The sequence below is a fragment of the Gallinula chloropus genome, assembly GCF_964237585.1.
Source record: "Gallinula chloropus genome assembly, chromosome: 1".
Lineage (NCBI taxonomy): Eukaryota > Metazoa > Chordata > Aves > Gruiformes > Rallidae > Gallinula > Gallinula chloropus.
In genome coordinates this window covers 85581535-85609086 of record NC_140085.1, presented here as the reverse complement: position 1 = coordinate 85609086, position 27552 = coordinate 85581535, and the positions used below count along the sequence as shown (strand labels likewise).

Below are 27552 nucleotides of genomic sequence, written 5' to 3'. Positions count from 1 at the left end.
TGAATTTATATTAAGATTTCTTTTTGTACCTGTGAGCATTACACCAGCCACAGGGAACCCTGCTCAGAAATGCTGTTCAAGCAACAACGTATAATGATGCTCATACGCCTCAGCAGCACTTTTCCTCAAAACCAAAATCCTTCACCCGTTGCCTGAGTGTTATTAGGCAGGTAACGTTACAAGTGGCTCTATTAAAATGCAAACAGTTTACTTGCCCTTGGGTTACCGTGTCATTCTGATCAGCCTGTACTGCTGAGCCATCCCTTCTGTACTTCCCAAGTCTGATCTCCCTTCTGCACTCAAGTAATTTGCATCCTATGTTAGAAGGAAATTTTGTCTCTTTTCAGCCTACTAACAAAGTGGAGTAAAGTAAAGCCAAGAAGTGGTTGCTGGAAGATCCTGACAGACATACACTCAATTAAGCACCATTTAAAATTAACGTGAGACCTATGAGTTAGCCACATTTTAATCCATTTAATGTGTGCCATGTTGATTTTTGTATTGTTTTAGTTTTCAGTCAAAATATTATGCAGTACCAGTCAAATGCCTTACACAGTCTAAGTATATATGACAACAATACTACCTGTGTCAACCAGGCCTGTCACTTCAAACAAACATATCACGCTTAAAGATTTATACTTATCTGCTCTGAATTCACATATCCACGGCAAAAGTAACAAACACTGGCCAGACTCCTTACACAGGAAGGCACACCATTCAGCTTAAATGGACTCTTTTTTTAATTCACTCATTTAGAGGCAATTGTCATTATTTTCTTGGGGGCGGGCGGGGGGCAGGGGAGGGAAACGCCAATGCACCACATTGTTTTCACTAGCCTGGAAGAGAAAACACTTATATATATATAGATATATAGATATATAGATATGTATATATATACACACATGTGTCTGTGCGTATATATATACGTGTGTGTGTATATATGTATATATACACGCTGGTGTGTATATATACACAGAATATACATATATGAATATACAGAATATATGCACACACACTTTGCTCAGATTTGTTTACAAAATATGTAGCATTTTTATACCATCCAATAAGAGGTACATGATTTTAAACAAATCTTATAGAAATGACATGTTATTGGAAATTTACACGTAAAAAAATCCAGCACAAAAAAATCCAAAAGCTAAAACAAGATTTTGCTACTAATCAGTGCTTCTATCACCCTTCAAGAAAAGAGAAACACAGTTATTTATATGTGATGTAAAGGCAACATTGAGGGGTTTTTTTGCTTTTTTTTTTTAAATTAACCACCAAATTTAACCCCCTAAAATTACAAAGAATCGAAGTCCATTTACAGATCAAGTGCAGTAAACTAAATGTTCCTTCAGCACAAAGCAGCACTAGAGAAAATAACTGGGAGAGGGAAGGTGGAGGCCCACCGGCTTAGCTAGGGAGGCAGCAGGTGGCTTCTGCAGTGGCCACACGGGTCAGTCTCCATCCTGAAGCACAGACAGAACTGAAGACTGTATTTAAATAATGGTCACACAGAGCTGATATCAATTCAGGCCTTTGCCTAGCTTCTTTCAGCAGTTTGACAAGTGACTTATATACTTTTATTATTCTGTATCCAATGGGCTGGTTTTGCTTTTGCAGTGGCTTGTCACTGAGAGGACCTTGCAGACAGTTCTGCCGCTAACATTTACCACAGGTACCCCGGGTACACGACGCTGCAGTTGTCAGTGGCAATTCTGAAATGTTTACACTGGACAAGAGTGTGTTCCAAGCGTCCAAAATGTTCTGAAAGAACAAGTGATGCAGGGCGGGAGCGGGCAGCCCGCAGAATCCATTGCGTTTACGGAAACGGAACCGCCACTTTCAATCAGGTGGCATCTCCCCAGCTGTGAGAAGAGTTTGGTGTCAGTGTCAGCTGGACTCAGTGAGGAGTGGCTGGCCTTTGCATCAGATGTCTGTGATCCAAGCAGGCTGCGGAGCCAAGAACATGCTGCTAGCAGAAGGGCAGCCTACAGCTGTGGGTGACAGCTGTCATGCAGTCAGCAATGCCTTACAGATGTCACCTGTAGGAACCATGCGTTCCAAGCTAATTCACCTGAAGTCCCGTCAACAGCAAGAGGAGAAACTGGGATGAGAGGGCCGGGCGGATCCGGGTGGAGTATTACTTATCCTTTGAATGTAGTGTCATTTTAGTTGTTAAATTAGGGGCTTGACCAGGAGGACTCTATTTTATCAGGTGAGCTGGAAAAGGAAGCTCTTGTCTTGTGAAAATGATCAGGAGATCTAATGCTCCTTGTGCTAAGTTTTACAAATCAAGCTTTCTGTATTCAGAAGGTAATTTTTCAGAAGAGAAAATCTGTTCAAGTCACACTGTGTAAAAATGTAAAAGAGGCAGACAGGAATCTTTCAGCCATAGCTATAATACCAAGGACCAGACTCTGGACCACGAAGTCAGGAAAGGCTTGATTTTTAAGGAAGGCCTGGCTGGATCGTACTGTGCTGGCAAGCAAAAGTGGGGGTAGTTTCTCCATTCCAGAAGCTGGTTTGGAAAGTAATTTCTTAGGAGGTGGTAAGAGTGACCTATTCACAGGCTTTTTTTTTTTTTTTTTTTTTTTTTTTGTGGATGGAGAGGAAAGACTGGGAAGGAATACAAATCTCCACAGTGGTCTGCAATCCAGCTTGGGAGCTCAGTGTTGAGAAGGGATGGGGCCAGATGTGTTCAGTATTCTTAAGAACCAGAAAACATGTCCATTGCAGCCTGTTGTTGCAGGGGACAGAGAACTTAACTCCATTATTCGTAACATGTTCTATATGCCAATAACCCCAGCTGGCACATACAGCAAAATAGGTGCATTGCATGTAAAGATTTAATGCATCTCACACAGCCATCCAAAGAGGCATCCAGGGAAGAATATGGGGAACAAATTCATCTATGTTCTCAGAAAGTCTGAATGTCTCCCTGGACTGCAGGCACGCACTGCAGCAAGTACATCAGAAAGGCAGCCTTATCTTGGATGCCGGGAGTGTGGGGGCTAGCAGAGGAGGGGTCATTTTCCTGTAATAGAGGCAGGGAATATCTCAAAGTATAGAAAGGTGCCTCAACTCCACAAAGATGACAGTGGAGAGGTTCAGAATCTAGAGGAGAAGGGTGATTCTGGTGACCCCTTGCCAAGGAGGGGGCATCCTGCCATGGAGAGCCAAAAGTTTTCCAGACGTATGTAAGAGCATGTGCACAAGGCAAGCAAATGAGCGCAAACAGGGTTATGGAAAACATTAAGAGAATCACTCCACGGGTGGCTTGTGGCTCGACAACAGGATTGGCTAGGTAGAGGAGCACACAGCACAGGGGCACCTCAGAGCTGGAAGCCTTCCATGGGAGCCTCACACTGCTGGAAGATGTACTGTTGCTGGCTGAGATCCACCTGTGGGGTAATGCTGCTGTCTTCATCCTCTGTTCCAAAGTAGTGCTCAATCAGATCAAAAGCCTTCTGATAAATCTCTTGATTCTCGTGGCTCTGCAGGAATTCAATCTTGTCCAGGCCTGCAGAGAAAAGCAGCAGGTAAAAGTTATGGATCAGTGAAAACATATGACCATGATCATTTTCAGTCTGTCTTTGATAATTGTCCCCCACATCCACAAAAACAGGCCCCACTATGGATACCCTTACCCAACTTGTACTCTACCACCCAAGCAAAAACAGTCTGACCTATAAAATTCCCCTGAAACTGTGCCATGTGCCTCATACCTTCTGGCTGCCTCCACCCTCACTCAAACAATTAAATCAACAAGCTTGAATTCATAAAGACCGAGGCCTCAAAGAAGAGGTTTTTTTAGGACTATGTTTTCCTGAAAGTGTGTTCAGAGTGTTGGGCTTTGTTTATTTTTTTAACAAAGAGCATGACTACAGAATCACATCACCACAAGTTGGAATAGACTTTTGGTAACCATCTAGTCCAACCTGCAGCCCAGCTCAGCACTACTACCAACATGAGATTAGGTCAGCTGCAGCTACAGAAGTCTTCAAAACTTCCAAGGACAGAGACTCCCTTACCTAATGTGTGTTATGTGTATATGCAATGCAGTCAAACTCATACAACCAGTTTTTGGGTAGGCATTAAGCAGATGGGAGTACTCGGGCTTTGTAATCAGAAACAAAATAATACAGCAAGTTAAACTATCTTTGATACCTGAGAATGATGCTAGAATAAAATCCAAGCCTTAGCTACTCTAGTAAATCTCTGATATTGGGAACTGAAATGACCTTCTTGTCTGCTCCTTTTACTATGTATGAAGACTAGAGGAAACAATTCTGACACGAAAAGTGAAGTTAGAACCAAGCAAGAAAAAGTCATATTCTGATATCTATCCTCCCTGGAAGTCAAAATAACCTTGGTTCAAGAAACCATGTTCATTGCTACTATCCCTCTTTTTATATTGCTCCTGATAATTCATCTTTATTTTTCTTATGAAGTACGTGCCATTCAACACAAAAACCAACCCCAAAAGCAGCAATACCCCAGAAGTGGGATGAAATTATGCCAAACCCTCAGCACAGCAAACAAGGAAGGTGCTGCTGCTGCCATAATTCTGCAGGGCAGCAGAGAGCAAAGGGAAAGGTTTGAAACCTGAGCTACAGAACAGTGTGCCTGAACTTTTATCTGCTGTGGAGGGAAGATACTGAAGCTGAATGGCATCCAGAAGCCTCCCTCAGGGTGAAAAGAAATTAAGAGAAGATATGCACACAGTGTCTCCAATCTACATGCAGACAAAGACAGTAAATCTAAAAGATGGGAGTATATTGGTAAACAGAGACTTGTCAAAGAACAGTTCATTTTCAGATAATAGTGATGAAGAAATTAATAGATTTTGGTGTACTGAAACTCTAATGGGTTCGTTATCATTGCTTTAAGCCCTGACTTCCACAGATGTTTTGCTCATACCGTACGCTTCTTCAATAAGAGCGCAGTAAGGGTTAATGCCAGTGCCGCTGCGTTTGGATTCCTGCTCTCCAAGCCTCAGGATGTTCTCCAGCCCATTCAGTGCTACTTGCACAATCTTTGAGTCCATTACTGTAAGAAGGTCGCAGAGTGGTTTGATGCATCCCAGTTCTACTAAATACCTGAAAAACACCACATGAAACCCAGTAAATTGTCTGCAAAAGTATAACCAGCATAGCCAAATGACCAGATAAAGAATCAACTTGATTGGAGAAACTGGGGAAACTTCAGACCTCTACTATCCATCCAGTTTTAGCTGGAACACGACAATAACTTTAAAATACTCTCTGTATGCGTGTACATATGTACATATGTTTGTAAATTATTTCCCATTTTACCAATATAACGTATAAATACATTTCCTATTAATATGCTATATCCATTTATAATTTTAGATACTTATAATTTCATTTTATACAGTATTGTATATAAGCATAATGTACTGGTAGAAGTTAAACAGGAAAAGCAATGCAAATTATGCCTTTGACTCAAGGGCTCAGCTATTCCTCTCCAGACTTCGTTACACTCTGCAATAATCAGTAAAAAATTAGTTTAAAAGTTTAATTTACTTTTTTCTCGTAAGAGAAACGATTCAAATGGTTGAGTATTACAGCTGAAATTCTTACATGACTTCTCCATAAAGGAATGAATATCTCATTCACAACTCAATACAGAGATGTGGACCTTATGGAGACAAACAGTGGAATCACACAGAAAGGTTTTCCAATTTCTAGATGACTGATTTGACTCCTTGTACAAACACTGATTCGCTCAATTGCAAAGATTCGAACTATTCCATACTTGATCTGTTCAGCAGAGCCTCCAGATGTTGCATTTGTGATTGCCCAAGCAGCTTCCTTCCTCGTCCGAAACTCAGCCGTTTGCAAAATGTTTATAAGAGCTGGAAAGATATGGGCATCTATGGCTGTCTGCAAAAAGAAATGACATGTCAGGGTTATAATAAAAATTAGATATAAGTTCCTTTTCCTGAGCTCATTAATGCCTATGCTCAGCACAAGAGAATAAACTATAAAATGTTAACATATCAAGGGTCAACCCCGCCCCCCCAGCTTTCATCTTTACATTCAAATCCCTAGTTACTGCCAGGGTCTGTGCTTAACCCAAGATAATTCAATACACATTCACACCAAAGTCACTGCCATATCTGATGTGTTACATTATACCTTGACAGCAAGTGAATGACATACTTCCCTTATTTTTTCAGGTAGTGAAAAAGTCAGTAAGCCACTAAGTTGTTAAGATCCCCCAAACACAGAAATGCTTCATAAACCTGTATGTCATGCTACACTTGCACTGTGTGAGGCAACAGAGCAAAGAGAGAACGTATCGTAAGGACTCCTCAAAACAAGCAAGCATCAATATATTCTTTCCTGGGGAAAATACAAAGCAACTCAGAAATATGGTTAACTGCTTAGCCCACCACACTGATGTTAAGTCAAATTAAGTATTTACTCAGCATCTTCAAGTTTCTACTAAGTTCCTCTGGAAAGAACCTTTTGAATGAGACGCAAATTAAACCAGGACTGGATTCACTTTCAGAAGGATCATTCAAAGAAGCCAGAGCTTGGAATTACGCTTTTAAACTACCATCTTACAAATATAAGTCACCACATAACTGCTAAATGGCAAGTTCAAAGAAAACCAGAGCTCTTTTTTCGAGATCTGCAGAATAAACCTAACATTACAGGCAGCAAAAAGCTGCAGCCAGCTCTGGATGTGGATGTGCAAAACCCTCAACTGTTTGATATTTCTTTTACTCTTCCTATTTGCCTGAGCATCAGCATTGCATTTGTTTTGTAAATCTGTACCCACCTACCAACTGTATCAACAGCCCCATGAACAATGTCTCCTTTACCACAAACTCTACACTTCTAGAACACCAATCTGCGGTCCTCAAGGAAAACCACCTACCGTTCCATCACGGAATATTTCATTAGATTTCTACTTTCCAAAGAACATTTGAAAAAAAGTCCTAAACTGAAATTTTTGAACATGAATGCTGGAAATAGTAGGTCATAAACAGAAGCTATTTTTTAAAAGTTCAAAAGAAAAAATACCTTTAAAAAAAATAGAATGCTTTTTTCCCCCGGCATATGTTATGGGGGAAAAAAATCTTAAAAACACAAAAAAGCAACACACTGTAAGGGTACTTGGAAAAGGAGAGCATCTGCTTCATTAAGGTTATCAGATCAAGGACCTTTTCACCTCAAAGGGAGATACAAATAACAGGAAAGCAATAAATAAAACAGGTGGTGACACAAACCTGATAGGCAAGGGATAAGAGAGACAGTCACAAAGAAGGAAAGGCTCAGTCACTAATTAATGGGCCATTAAGAAGCTACAGGCACAGCTTTGCAGAGCCAGCCTGGATTTTGTAACTGGTAAGACAGGGACAAGTGGGACTGTGCAAAACTCTTTTCTTATCTATCTTACCATGTAACCTCTCCAGCCTGAGTGACTGATGTAAGTTGATATCAACTGACACCAGTATGGGTGAATTTGGGCCAGGAACTGTATCAGACCTCAGGGACACCCTATGCCTGTAAGACCAGTGACTGAAGTAGGGTGGGGGTCCAAGCATCAGTAGCTGGAAGAGCCATTGGGCTAGGGAGCATGTCTCTGGGGTAGCCATAAAGGGTGAATTCAGGGCCAGCAAACAATGTCACCCCCTTGGATGAAGGGGGCCCCTGCAACTAGAGATGAGGGTCCCAGCATCAGCCACAGGGGCTGGATCACAGTCCACAGGACACCAGCTGCTAGGGCTTCTGCATCTAGAGAGCGAGGGCATGAGTGATTTCACCAGTGAACTTCAGTCCTGGTGAGTCAAAGAAAAAGGGGACTTGGCAGTCTACACATGTTTTATGTCAGTCCCAGCAGTACTATACAAGGGTGATGTCGAGGTAGAAGTGTGTTAAGGGATGTTAAGAATTCTATAGCAAAAGACCTTGATATAGATCTAGGATAGGATACATGAGGGCATTCACATCTTAGCTGACAGGCAGTAACATACTTCAAGCCTTCTTAATGCCAGAACTTAAAATTTACAAGTTTAAATTGAAACATTTTAAGGTAAAATAGAATTTCAGAACAAAGGGACCAAGCAGCGGGAGGGCAGCAAGTGGGAGAATCCAGATTGTTATTGTTTTCCTTCTGGCTCTATCACTTTAGAACTCATTGCTTCAATGTAATGGGGAGTAAAATTACTCTTCTCTGAGTGGAGAAATGTGGACTTGAACCTTTTCAGAAAGAACAGTATCCAGATCTCACAACTCTTGGGTGAGTGCTCTTATTCCTAATTCTACTTGTATCTATTTCTATTTCCTATTCTATTGTACAAAAGGTCATGAGCACCTTATTTGCTTTCTATTCTACAGTGAAGTTGGCTATCTTTACCCAAATAGAACAGATTAAAGCACCTCGATGAATTGCAGCCTCTCACAGGGCACTGCACTGAAAAAGACCAGCTCAAGAAAGAAGCACAGCATCAGTCACTATATTTTTATGTTTCCTCCTGCCTGATATGCAATGTGTTGTCACCACCCTACCTTAGCATGAGTCCCTGTTAAAGGTACTTCACTGTTTCTCAGCCATACAACAAAGTTTTTCAACTAGCAGTCTGCTGACAGTTGAAACTTCAGACCTTAGATTTTTTCAAAAATAAAATACATCAACTGGGTCAGAAAATAGTTTGCTTTAACCTCAATATCATCACTTGATTTCAAAATCTAATTAAGCTCAGCAAGGGTGGAAACAAGGAAGCATTAATACAGAGAAAGTGCCAGTAGCATCTATTACTTACACCCCATGACTTGCAGTCTTGCCCACAGCCTCTTGAGAGCAAACTAGAGTGCCTGAGGTTCTCTAGCTTAGTGAGACTTTATGTTGGAACCAGTTATTGTAGAAACAGGCCATGTTTCCCTTTCAGTTAACTTCCTTCTGAGTGATGAAACTGTAAACTGATGATTAAGATGATGAAGGGAATGGAACACCTTCCTTATGAGGAAAGGCTGAAGGAGCTGGGCCTCTTTAGCCTGGGGGAGACTGAGGGGTGACCTCATTAATGTCTATAAATATGTAAAGGGTGAGTGTCAGGAAGACAGAGCCAGGCTCTTCTCGGTGATGTCCAGCAACAGGATAAGGAGCAGTGGATACAAGCTGGAGCACAGGCAGTTCCATGTGAACACAGGGAAAAGCCTTTTCACTGTGAGGGTAACAGAGCACTGGCACAGGCTGTACAGAGAGGTTGTGGAGTCTCCTTCTCTGGAGGCATTCAAAACCTGCCTGGATGTGTTCCTGTGTAATTTCATCTAGGTGATGCTACTCTGGCAGGGGCATTGGACTAGATGATCTTTTGAGGTCCCTTCCAACCCTTAGCATTCTGTCATTCTGTGAAACTACCAAAATAGAATTTGGGTTTGTTTTCTTCTTGAAGAAACCTCGTGCAAAACAAAACCCTAAAGGATGTGTCAGGATGAGGTTCTTAAAACTTCTGAGGATTTAGAAAGTGGTAATTTCAATTACTTTTTCAGAATTACTGTATTGTGTGTGCCTGACATAAGAAAGCATGCTGAAGACTAAAGCAATGTAATGCATGCAAAATGCTCAAGACAAGCATAGCTTTCAAACAAAGTGAACGCAGTCAGGCGCTTTCAGTTTAACAAGAATTTAAAAAACACGTGAAAGAAATAAAAGGGAAACTAAAAAAATCAAATTGTAAGGACTGATATACAAACTACTACAGATCTCGCTCTTCCTCCCCTGCTCAAATGTTCCATTATTCCTTGAAAAATTGCCCTGGTCATTCATGCAAATAGTGGGTAACTGCCTCCTACATGCTATAAAGTAAAGGATGTTTAACCATTCTTTCTGGGCAGTTGATGTGTTGCAATGCTCACGTTTATGCCCTCTAACTGTGACCTGAATTTTTCAGGGAGTATAACAGCATGCCGACAGGGTAACCAAAGCCTGAAGAAATAATGCAAAACTTGGATCTTTTCTAACAGTTCTATATGGATTTTTCCTATCCAAATTACTCTTGTGCTTGCATGCAAGAACAAAACCTGCTTCCAACAGCAGTCAACAGCAGATGCACAGCAAAGTGTACACTCTAGTCATGTTTCTTTTTCTTTTTCCCCTTTTTAAGTATTCAGCAACAAGTTCCAGAAACACAGCACCTAGTGATCTCTCTGATGCCTCTTTCTTGCCAAAAAACCCCCCTAATTCTTTCCTTGTTCACCATCTCAGATGCCACTCACGTTTCTACAGCATTCTGCCACTTCTCCCTTCACTTGTCTCATAGTCTATGAAGTTGTTCCTCATACGGAATCCAGTTGACATTTTACAATCCCTCCTTACCACCCACTCCTACCATATTCTCTAAGGATGGACATACATACAGAGTAACAGTGAAGATTTATACTAGAACAAGAGTAAGGATTCCCCTTTGGGTTTTTTTTATCCCTTTCCTGATGATTTCCAACATTCTCATTGGTTTTAGGTTGCTGCTAGTAAGCACTAAGGTGGTGTCTTCAAAATACATTAGAAATCTCTTTTCTGCGTAACATGTAACGCAGAGCCCATCCTTTAATGCATTAGATGCTGAAATTTCAGCATAACTGCATCCATTCAGATTTGCCAGAACTGAACTCCACCTTGACTTATAACCATGAGTCTTTCAGAAAACTAAAATTAAATTTTAATTGAAATCTGAATTTTAAAATTTCCTTTGAAATTTAACTCAGTCCTTCAGCAAATCTGGCCCTCACTTTTGAAGTGACAACCTTTTTGTGTTCGGGGTTCTGTTGGGTTCTTTTAAATAGATGGCATCCCTGTGCTGTAGCCTGTCTCTTGGAAGCATTCTATCATTTTTATTTATTTTTATCAAGCTTCTTCACTTTATAGTATTTGATTTTTAGACTGAAACTAGAGAAAAATGAATGTTCAGAGTTTTATTACATCTGTTTGCATGTTGAATCTACCCACACAGTAATCACTGTCAGATGCAGGTCTTCTGCAGTAACATATTAGATTAGCATTTTCAGCCAGTCAATACATAGTGAATTTGCTTCTCCCCCTTTGAATTAACACAAGTAAATAATTTACTGTATGCACATACACATATACTTTTAGTATGCAAATGTTGGCATCACATGTCTATATAAGATTCATCACATAAATGTGAAAACAACCAAGTCTTGCAGTATGGCTGTTCTGCTCCTGCAAGCACTCTCATCACCTGCAAATCAAGATTACAGTCACCACCCTAGCTGGCAGCTGGAAATACAGCCCTACTGCTATGATCTCCTCCTCCTGGATGGAAAATTCAGTTCATCGAGGCTTCTTGGTTACCTGTCCTACAGTTTCTTTGTTTACTGTTGTAATTTACAACTGCTTTTTAAATAACATAACAAACATTTGTAAGCCAAAGCTACTCAACGTGACGGCACGAGTACAAAACCACTGCCAGCTGACAGCCAGGAAGGAAGCACTTTGGATCTCAGTTCTAATGGACTTTTATGTTGTTGACAGAACCCTAAGCCTATATACACAGTTCGGAGTATAAAGCAAACTCCTAGCCAGTTTACACAAGGCTGCTCCTGCTGTCGGGAAAAGCCTGCACTGTAACGAACAGTACCCTGCTGAAGTATCTGCAGGGTCTGTTCTACAAAAAAAGATCACAATAAATACTGCTGACTGCTGAGGTTCTCCAGCAGAATAAAAGAATTAAAGGTATTCTAGCTCTGCTATACTCAATGCAGTTTGAAGTATAGGACACAATATATAGTAAGCCTGAAAACAGATTCTGATACTCAAACACAAACTTAATCCTAGAAATAATTAATCTTTTACTTTTGCCAGTCCTCAAAAAAAAAAAAAAAAAGACCTTGTCACCAATGCCCTATTTCACTCCTAATTGAGACACTTTAAGTCCTGCCACCACAAACTGCACACAGAAATTTCAGACCACTGGTGCAAGCTCTGCCATAAAGCATCCACTCTTACGTTTAAGTGAACCACATCATTCCTTTTCCATGTCCCCAGTCCTACTCTGGTCTTTTTGGACAAGAGCCTCTGACACTTCTTAGCTTGTATCTTTACCCCAATGTGTAAAAATGTATTTCATTCTGGAGTTTTAAAAACTGACAGGCAATGTATTATTTGCTGCACATGCCCATGTCCCACTTCAGTAAGGATAGGAAACCCTAAAGAAGGAAAAATACAGCACAGGTTCTTTTGCTACCGTGCCTAGCCATACTTAGGTTTCCAGATGTTCTTGTGAGAATTTAAGGTATATTAGAAAAGAAGTTATAAGTTTCTTAACCTGTCAACAGGAGAGAACTCCTATGATGTCTTCACTGTCAGATATGGATGACTGTGTCTGATGTACTGCCTTTCATAGCTTTTCAACAGGTTGCGAAGTTAGACACAGAACATTTTCTGAGGTATGTGACAGCCTTTCATACCCTTCAGAAGGGTCGACAGTCAGGATTTAGCTTCAGTTGTGCAGTTCTCCTTCTGACTCCCGGGAAGATGTAGTTCCCCTTCTCCCTGACTGGGGAAGCTATCCACTGAAGTACAGCAAAGCTGTATACAAACTAGGAAATTAACAAACAAAAACTATACTTAGTGACAATCATGACTGCATCAGGATATACACATCCAACCCAAACCTTGAAAGCACAGAAATAAAGAGGGGAAAGACTGCTGTATTCCACCATACTTCTCTGTTGCCTAGGCACGGTTGATAACACACTCTGAAAGGCTTTCACTTCCAACTTTGGTGGGGGAGGAAAGACCCCAAACCTGTGCTTTATTCTCAGCTACAAAAGAAAGTTCAGCACTTACTTTCATACATTTCATGCATGTTAACTTATATTGCCGTAACACTAGAAAGAGTTTACTTGATTGTGTTTGAGTGCAAATCTAATGGTGAGAGGCTGCTGTCTTTTCTTTTAGAAATGGCAGTGAAAGCCTTTGGAGTGTGCTACCAAACAGCATTGTAGGCAGTATGAAAGTGGAAATGAATATAGAAGTCCTTCCCTCTAACTTTATATTTCTATACTTTAGAGTGGGTGGATGGAGGGAGCGTAACCCAATGCAATCTTAAACAACACTAAATATAGCTCTGTCTGTTAATATCAGTTAGGTAAAGTATCTATTAGATATACCACAACGTTTCATTTTCTTCTTGGTGTGCAGAAGGGACGGCTAGATTATGGCTTGGGCACTACCCAAAGTACGTACAGTAGTCTAACACCCCAACTGCCCTGGAGCAGCAACCCACTAGTTAGATCAGCTGGTAACTTGCAACACTGTGTTTACTATGCGAGGCAGACATCTAACTTAAAAAAATTACCATGTGCTGAAATTATTCCTGTTTGGTTTCTGGTTAAAGATTGTGCATGTTTGTATCATACAGAGTGGACTAGATCTGGCTACAGCCTATGAGCTCTAGTAGGAAGCACTTAGCAATCTGGAGGGACTAGGGAGAAAGGAAAATTAATTATTGAGTTTAGAGCTGCAGCCAGTATTTCAGAACTCCTTCTCTAAGAAGGACCAATTCTCAGGAAGTAATGTTTTAATTCATCACAGTGTGAAATTAAGAGAATGAAAAAAATCTCAACTCACAGACAAAATAAGTTCATCCATGCATGAACTTAAGTTAAACCAGATATTCTTCCCAGATGGGAATTTTCCTTTGTCCTCACAGCTACTGAAAATACACTACATTTTTGTTCTCCATTTTTGCATATGATCACCTTCAATAAACACTTTACTGAACAGCAGTTTCCAACTTCAAAAATTATTATGAAGTGGTTTTCAGCTCAAATGTTTACAATGATTCTGACACTGACTAAGAGTTATCCGAAGTAATACCTCAGAGAAAAGAGTTTTCTCAGGAAAGCAGATGTATCCACTTCTGAGCTGAAACTAAGTTTCACCACACCCTATGTTCTTTAAGTTGAGACTAGAAACTTAAGAACTAGAGCCTTTCTGGAATTTGTTACACAACTGTGATGGGCCTTTCCTTTCAACACAAAATAATCATCGTAATTATACCTGCAATTTGCAATTTTACTTTCAAGGAACAGTGGCACTGAGATCTCCCAGCAAGCATACCGTAAATATTCTCCAATGCCCTTTACTTCACAACTTTCCTGTAACAGGCCTCCTTCTACCATCTCAAAAATCTAAGCCTCATGATGGACATGATTTGCAATACATCATAATTACCAGGATAGTTATCTCCCATTTAGAATCAGAAGCCCTGGGTTTTTAATCTCTTATTTTTAACTGCCAGTATAGATTAAATTGGGTATGCACTCAGGGCAGTTGGTGTTTCACTATACAGTGTGTGTGTGCTCAGAGTTCAAAGGCAGCTCAATTACTCCGAATGGGACCTGAGGGACTCTTACATGAACTATGGCTTTCACTTTTGAAAAGCTGCTTCTCTTTTTTTTCTTCATGGACTTCAGTAACGCATTAACATGCTTCCAACCTTGCCTGAGACATATCCTAAGGCAACTGCTTTACTGTGGACTCTTTTAAATATATCTGTACTTTAGTCACTTGGTCGACACTGTGTATTCTTCTTGATGCAAAAATCCTGAGAAAGAAAACACAACTATTTTTCTATGCTGAGTTAAGGGTTTTTTGTACTTTAAAGAATCACCTAATAGAAATGAAAGTGGAATAGTAATGGCTTATAGGCATCCATTTCCCTCTCCCTGACTTCCCATCTCACCTTTCCGAGTCACAAAGCACTTCTAATCTGTTTTCTGTAGAAAGGGCGCTGACCTAAACTAGCGATGACACCCCAAAACCTTTAAAATCTACTAAACACACATGCTTAGAAGTACCAAACAATTTTGTTTAGGTAGATTAAACAAGTTTTGTTTAAAAAAGGAGAGATTATTTTATCCTTACTTGTTTGCAAATACAGATGTGACAACAGTTTAGAAGACAAATAACTACCAAAGGTATAGTTAAGACTCTGGGCCTAAATCCTTACTTTTAAGTGCCTGAGCAGTGCATACCAGGTGTAAGAGTCCTGTGAAACAAGGACAGGCACTTACGCCTTCACTTGAACAGGATGACACAGTACACTGAATCACAGAAGATAACACACTACTGAAATAAATAGTAAGTAAACGCACTACTGAAATAAATAGCTTCTAATACACTAAATTTTAAGTTACTTCTAGGACTCTTCACAACTGTATCTTCAGTAGATCAAGAATATGAAAATATAGATCCTGAAGTTTTTTTAAAAATGCTATAATAACAAACTTTACTTTCTGCTGACACTTTCAAAACATTTCTTTATGAAATGACTTGTATGGATATCTGATTTTCTCAACTCTTTCTTAAGTCTGCAACGTTCCTGTATGATTGCACATCCTGAAGCCACTCTATGATACAGTTGAGAAAAAACCCATAGTTAAGGAAATGTATTGGGCTGGACTGTTCCCCAGAAAATATGCTGAAGACTTCCCAGGAAAAGCAGAAATGGCCTTCTAGAGAGAAAACGCTACTCTTCCCTGTTTCTAAGGTGGCACCAGCATGGATGAAGCAGCCAAAAGATTCTTCACTGTAAGAACAGCAAAGGCAAAAACATTTTTACCTTAGTGCAAGCAGCAGTAACTAACTACCTTTTCTGCGCTGTTAATTGCACAGCAATTGCAACTGCTGATGCAAGACAAAACACAGTGGTACAGTTGCTGATTTTACGCAGCACTTTTTGTTAGAAATTCAGCTAATCCACAGATTAACAGACAAGCCACAACAAAGGCAGAATCAAAATGCTTGGAGCTCTATCAAGGTCAGATTAAGTAACCGTATCATCCTCTGTATCTGACAAAAAACATGCTCCTTGGTGGTAAAAGTAAAATCTCAACTAAGAGATCCAGAGCAAATACAACTGTAGGAGGTTTCTTCGCTCACAGTTCTACTTCCATCCTTGTCACATCCTTATGAAAGACACATATAACCTACACAGTTTTCCACCCTTCCCTGTTTTGTTTTCTTGCCTGCTTGTTTTCTAACATAAGCATCTCTGAAGTTAGATGAACATTTGCTCTTAATTCCAGGAAGCTTATCACAGCTGGAATTATCTTCCAGAAAATTATTAACTTTATTTTCTATGCTTTTCTAGATGAAGATGAAGGCATCATTCAAGAATCAAGCTGCCCTTTCAGCAGCTCAATGTGCTCTGTAAGAGAGAATGCATAACCAAAAGATCACAAGCACCACCCCCCAAAGGATATAATCCAGTTTTTCCCCAGGAAAAACATGCAACCTTTTGACAACCTCCTGCTTTTCTGCAAAAAGAAAAGTAATTCCATGCCTTGGGCAGAGACAGTTAACCACTTCATGCTCATTCTGATCACACAGAGTAATTCAGAGCCATCAGATCTGAGACTAAGCAAACGTCAGGCTGCCTTACAAGGAAAGGCTGTGAAGGAAAGAAGCATTCCTTGGCCACTTTTGCCAATGTACTACAGAATTTGTATTACTTTCTGTGCAAACATACATTGTTTCTGCCTGGTTAGTAACAAGTGAGATGAAGGTCTCGAATGCTTAATATTTCTGCTTTTTATTTCCATTTCTCAAAGCACAGATCTCCAACTGGACTTCCATGCATCCTCTGGAATCTCTGAAAATACTCTCTGTTATCCAGTGAGGGAGAAAAGCATTGAGAAACGTAACTTCAGAAGAATTAAATTTGATTTATTTGAGGAGACTCTGATTCAACTGCCTTGATGGGAACCTTGTGTATCTAACAGATGAAGCCTGGTTTCACTATAATCTGGGTTTCCATCACTTCTGAAAAGGAGAAAGAACAAGGAATTGTCCTTGAAAGCCAAGCAAGTGTAGCTGTTCTGAAAAAACTCCATAACTGGGGAAAAAAATATATATGCAGCAGTTTCTCCTGGCCAGAACCAGGACACTCCTTTATCTAGTCAAAGAAAAAAAAATTTCCCTCCAGAGATGGTCAATCTCTCATCTATACTATCTGGAGACAAGTCTCCTGGGACTTCTTCCTGATGGATAATACTAATCCCAGACTCAGAACAAAGATTTGGTCTTTCAGAGGCCTAATTGTAAAAACTGACAGAAGGGTGTGAGACTTACATTTGCTTCTGTGTGCTACTGCTTAATAGGAAGGGATTTCAAAATTTGGTATAACCAGGAAGGATGAATTCCAACACAATATGTTAGATATCCTCCATTATTGTTCAGTTTAATAAAAAGCAATTTTAGATTTAGTTAAGCAGATTTTGTATCAGGAATTATATGAAAATACCAACAGGAATAAAGAAAGAAAGTATTATATAATGTAGGTCTTTGTATCTGGTGGTAAAATTAAGAAACTTGGAAGTTATTTGACTTGCAAGGTTGGTAGCTTACTCCTTTCTTACCTAAGATTTTCTGTATCTTTGTCAAAAGCATAAAGCAAATTAATTAAAACAATTTTTTGAGTTTGGCATCATTTTGTCATTCTCTACTAGCCTGACCATCTCCCCTCCCTTATAATCTGCTGATGATTATAAAATTCAATCATCTTCATTTGAATTTGAGAGATGACTGGGCTGTAGAAATATTCTAACTATTCACAGAGCCTATAATAAGCTTCTGCTTATAAATAATTATATACCTGTGACTGTGTATGCACACGTATATGCACTTCATACACAAAAACCAGCGTGACGTCTAATGTGTCTTTCTTCTAGCCTGCAAGATAAAGATTACTGATCATAGCTGAAAAGGTTACCTGGATCTGGGCTCTGTTTCCAGCTGTTATGTTAGATATTGTCCAGCATGCTTCCTTTTTGATAGATTCTTTTGGGCTGCTTAGCAAATGCAGTAAGCTCTGCAGTGCTGAACAGTTTAGAATTACCTGAATACAAAAGAAATTAAAGTAAAAATAAGCAAACCACACCTTAGAGAAAATTCAGGATAAAGAATCACATGAACAAGGGATACAATGTCTTCAAAATCTGTGACGGATATCCCATCAGATGATCCTAAAAAGTTAAAAGGGGATATAGAAGGATGGGGACACCACCAACAAAAAAAACCCAAAACAAAACAGAAGGAAAACAACCCAAAAAAACTACCCAAACCAGAGCAAGAACTAAGAAATAAATGTTTGTGATTTATATGAATGAAGGAAAGCTAATGAGCACAACAACTAGTAATTCAGATAAGCGATCATGCCTTCATTGCAATTTCAGTGTGACCAGAACACAAGATACTAAGCCCATTATAACCAAACAAAAATAAAATGACAGTATTTTCCTGAATCCTTGTTTTCTCTATTTTTATGTACCTGGACGCTCCAACTACTTCTGCTTTCTCCATCAGCTGGCACATTGGGGAATACAGTTACCGATGTTGCACCCAATGACATGAACAGGCAAGAGTTATTAAAAAAATGTTAAAAATGGCAACTGTAAACAGCAGAAAGGTTGTGGGAAAATCCATGTTAACAAATTAAGGTGCCCCAAGAAAAAGAGAAAATGCCCCAGAACAGATGTTACAAGACAAAATACTTGTGATGTTTGATGGTGAAGGGCTTTCTGACCCTCTGAAAGGGCATAAGATTCAATAATTGAAATATTATAGACATTTTATATATATATATACATATCAACTTCTTATAAGTAAATAAAAAATTGGAAGAGCCTACTAAGAAGCGTGGTACTTTTGCCTTGTAAGGTAAGAGCAAGCAGCTTAGAAAGTAGGGTACAGAATTTTATGAAAAAAAATTTAGTCTGCTTGCAGACATCAAAAAGGTGAGAGTGTCAAACTGAATCATGCTGATGACTTCTGGTCTTGGAGTCTAAATTCCTTTGCTCATCTATTCTCTGACTCCACACACATTGCTAAAACCTTTCCATTTCAAATTAAGATTTAAAAGAAGCAATTTAGGATTTTGTCAGGTATCTTCTGGGGAAAGAAAGATGTGGTTTTCACCTCACATATACCAGGTATGGTTTTGGCCATCTCCAAGCATTGGCAACTGTTAACTGCTGGACATGAGATCTAATGCAAAAGCAGATTTGTGATCTGAGGCCGCAGTTTTCAGGCAGCTGCCTTGTATGTTGCTGACATGATCAGAAACACATTGACTCTCAAAGCTGAGCTCTTCCTTCTCCCTTGCACACCTGACTCAGGATTTTTATATGCATTCTGGACCCCTCTTTAGCACACAACACAATCTGCAGGCAGGACTATCAAGCTATCCTACTTAAGTGGTTCTCTAGAATTTTAGGAATACTTATGGTATGCTCCTCTTGACAAAAAATTGCATGCAACAAAATGTTTTAATGTTTTCTTGAATAGCAATCTTTTCTGCAGTATTTAATGACCTGCATTACATGTGGTCTAGTGATCCCTTGTGGTTCAGTATCCAGTGTCCTGCTGCTGCTAACATCTTCGCCTCTAATCTCATTGTCACAGAACTACAGAATACCAAATGATACATTTATAACAAAATGAAACAAACAAAAAAAACCCATGTGCCCAGATACAGTTAAATACCATCTAAAATCTGACCAGTCTTTTTTGGTATATTCATCATAGACTGTTGGCATGGTCCAACATGACAGGCCTTTGAAGTCCCTACCATGACACATCATTCAGTATAAAATTCAGCCTAGAAGGCAGACTTGCTTTAAGCAAATCAGGAAAAAAAGGGAACAAATAAATCAATAAATAACCCACACAAACCAACCAAACCCTCAGAGGGTATTGCACAGGTATACACAAATACCAGACACAGCTATAAAAGAATTACCAGCAGGTCAGGAATAAATAGAAAAACTATGAAAACTGCCAGTTTTGAGACAACTAGTGCCATCAATCCTTCACTTTCTAGTTTCAAAAGGAACAAGAGGAGATGCTTGTGAATGGGCTACCACAGTTAACAGAAAGATGAACTGCAGTACAACACAAGAGAAAGTGAATTCATACCTGGGTCTGAATATCATCTCCTGTGACGATGTTCCCAACAGCTCGTAAGGCAGGAGATACAACTTTGTAGTCATTGTGCCTAAAATTACCAAGGAAAGATCTAAGCATTAACCATTCTGAAGTGTCTCCATCTTCACATTCTCAAGGAAGGAACATCTATCCACCAGGGGAAATCTTCCCTGCTAAACCTGACTTAACTCTCACCATCTGAATTGAAACAATCCTGGATTTTAAACTACAGATAACTCTTTTGAGGGTTTTTAAATATTTAGGTCTTTAGATATCATTCAGCAGCAGAAAAACAAAATATGAGATTAAAACAATACTTCAGAGTAAAGGCAGCCTTAGGAGGAGGGAAAAAGAAATCAGCTTTAACTATGAGTAACACTTAATGTAACACACACAAAGGCAGAGGAACACTGATAGAAGCTGTGTGTTTAACTCAACCATGTCCCATACAGCTGTTCAGTTATCTTCTGCCATCTTACGTGATTCCCCCCACAAATCATGATTATATCAGGACTGGAATAGGAAGGGTGAAGTAAGGTATTCTATTCTCAAATGAAAACACTTCTTTATAAAAAGGTACCTAAGGTAATAGGCTCCATTAATCAAGCATCAAATTTGCTTTAATCTTAAACACCTTAATAGTCTTTTTTATTTACATGACTGGAAACCATTATTTGTTGTACTCTAGTTAGGTAAGTGCATGCTCCATGTCCTTCCCTTAGACCTCAAGAAATGGCTCAGAACAAGGCCACTCATCCTCCCTGACCCCAGCCCCCACAGCTACATTTTCCTGACCAAAGCATGCATTTACTCTTCCTACACTAAAAGTTTAGGAAATTATCTACATTTCAAGTCCCTGCCGTTGTCAACTCCAGTAAGTTTTACTATTTCTTACATATCAAGAAAAAAAAATATTAAAAAAGAATCATATCAAAAGCAGAAGCCTTTGATATCCTTTGGCAATTTTACTTGCAAGTAATTATAATATGGACTTCAATTGCACAGAGAAAATGCCAGTATACATTATCAATTTTACAAAAACATAGATGTTGAGTGCAGAAGTCTCTTAAATAGTCACACCAATACAAGCGAAGTTCCACTGTTTCTGTTACTCATGACAAACAGAGAAGATGAAATACAGGTAAAATTAAAACCTAAATCTTACTTTTTGGAAATTATTATATTTCAAGATATCTAATTAACCTTCCTATTGCTGCAAACCTTGATTTTAGGGAAAAGAGCACATAGTACATTTGCTCAAAATAAATTTCTTACATCAGCAGTTCCACAAGTCTTCTGCAGACTCCTGCATCAATCACAGCCTGGATTTTATCATTGGGGCCATCAGACAAATAGGACAAAGCCCAGCAGGCATCAGCTAATACATCCGTATCGTTGACGAAGAGCAGCCAGGAAAGCACACTAAGACAAGGTGAAACCTGTAAGACATTAAGAAGAGGTACAGACACTGTGCAATTAAAAGGGCCAGAAGAGCTAGTAACACATCAATTAATTTTGTATGTGACATGAGAGGACTAAGCACTGGTATCCAAGGTTCAATATTCAGAATATTTCAGCTGTAGGTAGCACTTCTGTTGCAGGGCTCTAGCTACACAAGTATGGAGTCCACTTCAGCCAAAAAGCACTACGAGAATTCTTCGGTCTCCACAGTACAAGGTTTGGGCAAATTAAACTCATACTTGTCCAACGAGATGTCCCATACTTTGCACTACAGCAGCCAAGAGTTTTGTTCTGTGGGATGGTCATCACCAGGTGAGGAACAGTAACAAAATGTAGGAGGCAACAATACATCCAAAACCATGTAAAAAGCCCGTGCATCACTTCAGAGAAATTCTGAGGTGTTTCTGATATTTACTTTAAGCTTCACCACCCTTTATTTTACTTGGATATCACCATCTCCAGCACATTTCCTTTCAAACACTTCTTACCTTTGCAAAATCTGGTGGAGGATTTTTCCCTCTGCAGAGGTTAGATAGAGCCCATACAGCATTTCGGGTCATAGTGAGACGGTTCTGTTTTGACAGCAATCTAAAACAAGCAAACAAAAAAATCCAATCTTTGCCTTTTTAATAAATGCATAAACCAGAGAAAGTCAACTCTACGAATCATTAAAATACAACCAGGCCTATGTTTATACTTACAGCAGGTCAAAATAGGCTAAACTTTTTTTGTGTAGTAAGTACATCTGGAGAAAAATGATCCACGATGGTTGGATACTGATATGCATGCTAGACACATGAATCCTCATTTCCCAACAAGAACAAACCCCCTTTACTCTAGAAGTATCTTCATTTAACTGATTAGATACTAATGTGGCAGATTAACATTCAAAAGGTGCAGGAATTGTGACAAAATTACTCTAAATGGAAAGATGTGCAGGTAGTTTGGAAGAGTAGTCTCCTTACTGAGCTGCATTTTTATGTCAATGTCAGATTATCAATCCTACTTTTACACTTTTGTATGTTAAGGTCACAGAACCAGAGAATTGTAGGGGTTGGAAGGGACCTCCAGAGACCATTGAGTCCAACCCCCCTGTCAAAGCAGGTTCCCTAGGACAGGTTGCACAGGTAGCAAAGTAGAGCCAAACATATCCTGAGAAAATACTTCTAGTACCTTCTGGGGTTTCCCAAGCATTGAAGAGAGTCCTGGATCTCACAGCAAGCACAGTTCAGACACAGCATGAGAGCCTTGCCCACTGCTTTCTTGTTAGAAAGCAACTCTACAGATCACCCCAAAGCAATCTCTTCCTGCAGTTTTTAAGAGGTGGCCTCCACACACCGGCTGCAGAACGTTCAGCTTCTGCTCCATAAAACACAAGAAGCCCAATGATGCCATGAACTGATGCCAAGCCCACTGATGCTTTCATGAATTCTGCATACCAAAACTGGTCTCTCGTATGCCAAGGCTGCACCAGCCACTGGCATCAACCCCAGCACAAACAAAGGTGTCTCTGGTGTCAGTTAAGTCAAACATAGGGTAAAGCCTCTGAACAAGGCATCATTCTGACCTCTTAGAACTGACCAGCCAAAGTGCTCTTTGGCCTAGGAGGAATGCAGCAAGGCAAGACTTCTTTTTTTCACAACTGAAACAGCTCAGTTTTTTTCACAGTCGTCTCACACTGCACCAATGTCTTTATGAGAGCACCGGAAAACACTGCTGCAGAGCCTGCAAAGGACACAGACTAAGTAATCCTAATTTGGACATGGCAACACTGCTGCACCAACAATATAGTGCTTCAGCAGAGGACCATCAAGGTAATTAGCTGACTAGAGAAATGACACACAATGAGAAGGTCAGAGACATCGATACGTTCAGCCTTAGAAAGAGACTGCTTAAGGGGAGATCTAAATGCTGCCTACAACAGTGTAACAGGTGGATATAGAAAACAGGACGCCAGATCCTTCTCAAAGATGCGTGGTGATGGGACGAGAGGCAACTGCCACAAGGTGAAACATCCTGATTAGGTATCAGGGTGCTGTTTCTCACAGTACTGCAACAGGTCGCCCCAGGCTACGGAATCCACCTTTGATGTTCCAAATTTGACTGGTTAAGTAATCGAGCAATCTAATCTGATTTTACCTGCTATGAAGAGAGGGTTAGACTAGATGACCTACAGAGGTGCCCTTCAACTTCAATTACTCTATGACTCTATAATAAGCCCAGACATCCACCCACTCCATAGAATAAAATAGTTCCAGCTTAGCTGCCACTAAATACACTTCCATTTTAGCTCTATTAGAGTAATGGACTGGACTCGATGATCTCTTGAGGTCCCATCCAATCCCTACAATTATGTGATTCTGTGATTAGTCCACAACAAAAAATAGAGGTTACTCTGCAAGGCAAAGAAACAAACTTCAGTCTTATCAGATACTCAAGCAAAATTCTGAAAAACATATTAAAACAGACTTACTGCAATAAAGGGGGCAGGATATTACAGTCCAATACGTAGTCCCTGCACATAGTGCTGTCTCCAGCAATGTTGCCAAGAGCCCATACTGCCTGCAGTGAAAAACAGAACAGTAATTGCTTTAATTCTCACACTTCAATCAGTTCAGTGTCTGTATTAGAGTGGGACATACTCTGTTCTCACTGTTAGATCCTGGAAAATACACAAAAGGTAAATGCATTCTGGTTTAGAGTATTACATATATGTACCCAAGCTCATTATACAATTCAGGAATATTTACACAGACCTAAGGGGAATACCAAAACAGCCAACATGTATGCCTCCAAAGCCTTTGCAGGCAGACATAACCTTGCCCTGTCCACAATACAAGAGATGAGCTTATCTTCTCAGGCTTAGTCACATACTAATTCCACACTCCTCCAGGTTCAAGGTTGGTTCAAGTCCAGAATGTTCGCAGCACAGGTCAAGCAAGGCTGTAACTACCCAAAAATATAGAACAACCCATAAAAGCATGCGTTGTTTACATAGTCATTCTAAGAATGCTGATACAAAGTAAGATGAAAATGAGACTCTAAACACAAGATAAACTGATATTCAGAACCAAAGATTTCAGATGGGCATTGGTTTATATCCTTTAGGAGAAAACTGTACAAGAACCAGCACTGCCTATTAGACACAAGCATGACAAATACAAAGACAGGTATTTTCTCCTTTGGACATCAGTACTACTACACACCTTCCTTTTGAGAAAAGAAGACCTAAAATACCATAAGATAACTAAAGCAGCATGAAATCCATCTCCTATAACATGACGAGACTGAAAGATGTAATTGGGTTTCATTTATATGTTTGAGTCAAATGGTGCTTTTGATATCACTTTCTCTTAGTATGGGAGCTACAACTAAAAAAATTGTCTGAAGTTGCATTGGGTTTGTATGGGGAGGTTTTCAGGGGGAGGTGGGGCAAGGGGAGGTGGCAACAACTACACTGGTGGCTTCTGTGAGATGCTGCTAGAGACTTTTTCCATGTCCAAAAGAATCAACAGCAGCCAGCTCCAAGAGGGTCCAGCTGCTGGCCAAGACTGAGCCAGTTACTCAGCAGGGGGGCGGGGAGGGAAGAGGTACAGGACAGAACCACCAGGAGCAATTGCAAACAGAGATATGAGTGAGAATACGTGAGAGAGGAACAACCCTTCAAACACCAAGGTCGGTGAAGGAGGAGGTGCTCCAGATACCAGAGCAGAGATTACACATCAGTTCATGGAGGTTAACAGTGGAGCAGACATCCACTTGCAGCCTGCAGAGGAACTCTACCACAACCTGTGGAGGTACCTGAAGGAGGCTGTGAGCTTACACTGGCGCAGGCTCCTGCCAGGACCTGTAACCCCATGAGAGGAACCTTGCTACAGCACGTTTGCTGGCAGGACTTGTGACCTTGTATGGGCCACAACGTTGGGGCAGTCTCTTCCTGAAGGACTGCACCCTGTGTGAGGGGGACACACTAGAACCGCAGCCCACAGGAAGGACTCATGGTAAAGTAGTTGTTGTTGGAGCACTGTCTCCCATGGGAGGGACCCCACGCTGGAGCTGGGGAACAATATAAGGAGTCCTCCCCCTGAGGAAGAAGCAGCAGCAGAGACAAAGTGTGATGAACTGACCGCCACACCCCCACACGCTCCCACTCTGCACACACACTCCCCCCACTACTGGCAGGTCAAGGAGGTAGAGAAATTACACCCAACAAGAAGGAAGGAGTAGCAGAGGGAACAGATTTAAAGATTTAGTTTTTATTTCTCATTCTCCAATTCTGATTTAATTGGTAATATTTTAAATTAATTTTTTTAGTCTGTTTTGTCCATGACAATAACCAGTGTCATCCCTGTCCTTATCTCAACCTATGAACCTTTTGTATTTTTTTCTCCCCCTGTCCAGCTGAGGGGAGTGATAGAGCAGCTTTGGTGGGAACCTGGCCTCCAGCCAGGGTCAACCCAACACAGAAGTATTAAATTACTTCTATTAATTCCATGTGATTTACAGACTATTTTGCCACACAAAAGAGTGCAAGAAACTCACTTTTTCTTTTAAGTTAGCAGAGGGCTAACTGTCAGATCAAATAGATCAGCTCAAATTGCTAAGACCCATAAAATGTCTACACAACACTAGAAATACCTTCAATGCTGCACAGAGGACAAAAGCAATCCTATGCATCATGAACAGCAGCTGAATGCTGTCCCAAAACTTCTCCTCCATTGAAGATCATGTATTTATTTTCCGTAAAACATTTAACAGAACATAACTGTTTCTCCAACTGAACACATCTAAGTTCCCCAAGCAAAATAAACATGTGTTTCTCTTTGTATGTCTACTTGAAATAAATTACTCCTATGAAAAAATTGACAGAATCAGTTACCTACAGAAAATTCTCAGATAATTTGAAATAAGCTTATTTAATCCTTAGCAATAGGCTGTCGACTCATTTGCTACAGATTTTTACTGCAATGTTTTTTAAAGGTGGCAAGAGATCCTAGTTTAGAAAATAGCCTCTAAAAAAATAATCTTCTCCACTCTCGCAGTCCAAAATCACCAGCAAGTACCTGCAACATTAGTACAGTTAAAACTGGATGACAAAATGTACATACAAAATGTAGATAGAGGTGCCAGTGTGCCAGACAAAAAAAAAAAATCTCCTCCCCTGTACCAGTACTACCAGTAACACCACGAACAGATCAATCAATAGACCAGAAGTCTCTAAACTGCAAGTTGTTGGAGACTGTTCTGGAGAAGGATTCCTACTGTTTTCCAGTCTTTTGTCATCAGCCAGTCAGAGGGAGGACCAACCTACACTGACCTTTCCTGTGAAACAGCACAGCCATTCCTGTTCTGTGGTGTCCCCTTAAAATTTAATATTCATCAAGAAGACATATTTTCCACACTCATCCTGATTATTTTTAAATTGTTGTAACAAGCATGCCTGAAATAAAAGTATAACCTCACATGTGGCAGCCTCACAGACTCAAGGTGAAGGTGGCTACAGAACATATGCCACCTCCTGCAAAACGACATTTGTACTGGAGCCCTAAGAAGCCATGCTCATTACTCACTGCAATGCTCATATTTCTGCCACAATAAGCCTAAGGAAAGAATCAAAAATTTCATCTGTTTCTAATTAAACTTGTGGATCTTTTAAAAAAAAAATTTTTGGGGGGGGAAAGTGAGACTTTACAATAATTTCCATTTATTGAACATGCAGGTAACACTGTATGAAGACACGGCCTCCTTTCCTGGAGACCCTCACACACATTAAAACATGCCTGGAAGGTGTAATTCACTTGTTTGTGGACTGTGCTTCTGCCACAGAGTAATATCTATTTTTAGTGCTGACAATGGTGATAATCACTTAATCCAGGAATCCATTCTGACCCTGAATGACAGACTGGCTTTGCAACAGCAAATCTCACATAAAAAGTCTGACCAGAAGTGTCAAATAGCATCTCTACTGCTTTCCCACTCTTGATTTTTGTTTTAAATGGCAAGAAAAGTCTGGTTGAGTAGCCTGGTATCACAGGACCTGGTCAGTGAAGATATTGCAAGAAATCCTAGTGACTGACAGGACACAAGATGCAGAGAAAC

The 27552-nt window shown here is 40.0% G+C and overlaps 1 protein-coding gene across 1 annotated transcript in view; it reads right to left on the bottom strand.

The window, feature by feature from the left end:
• Positions 1-465: 465 nt before the first annotated feature.
• Positions 466-27552, bottom strand: part of KPNA1 (karyopherin subunit alpha 1) — a 56152-nt gene continuing 29065 nt past the window's right edge. The window contains exons 7-14 of the mRNA XM_084278161.1: positions 23927-24015; positions 21942-22041; positions 21268-21431; positions 19984-20062; positions 17780-17905; positions 5785-5912; positions 4927-5105; positions 466-3526 (exon numbers count right to left, since the gene is read on the bottom strand). Of these exons, the coding sequence (XP_084134287.1) occupies positions 3339-3526; positions 4927-5105; positions 5785-5912; positions 17780-17905; positions 19984-20062; positions 21268-21431; positions 21942-22041; positions 23927-24015 (1053 nt within the window). The 3' untranslated portion in view covers positions 466-3338. The remainder of the gene's footprint in view (positions 3527-4926; positions 5106-5784; positions 5913-17779; positions 17906-19983; positions 20063-21267; positions 21432-21941; positions 22042-23926; positions 24016-27552) is intronic.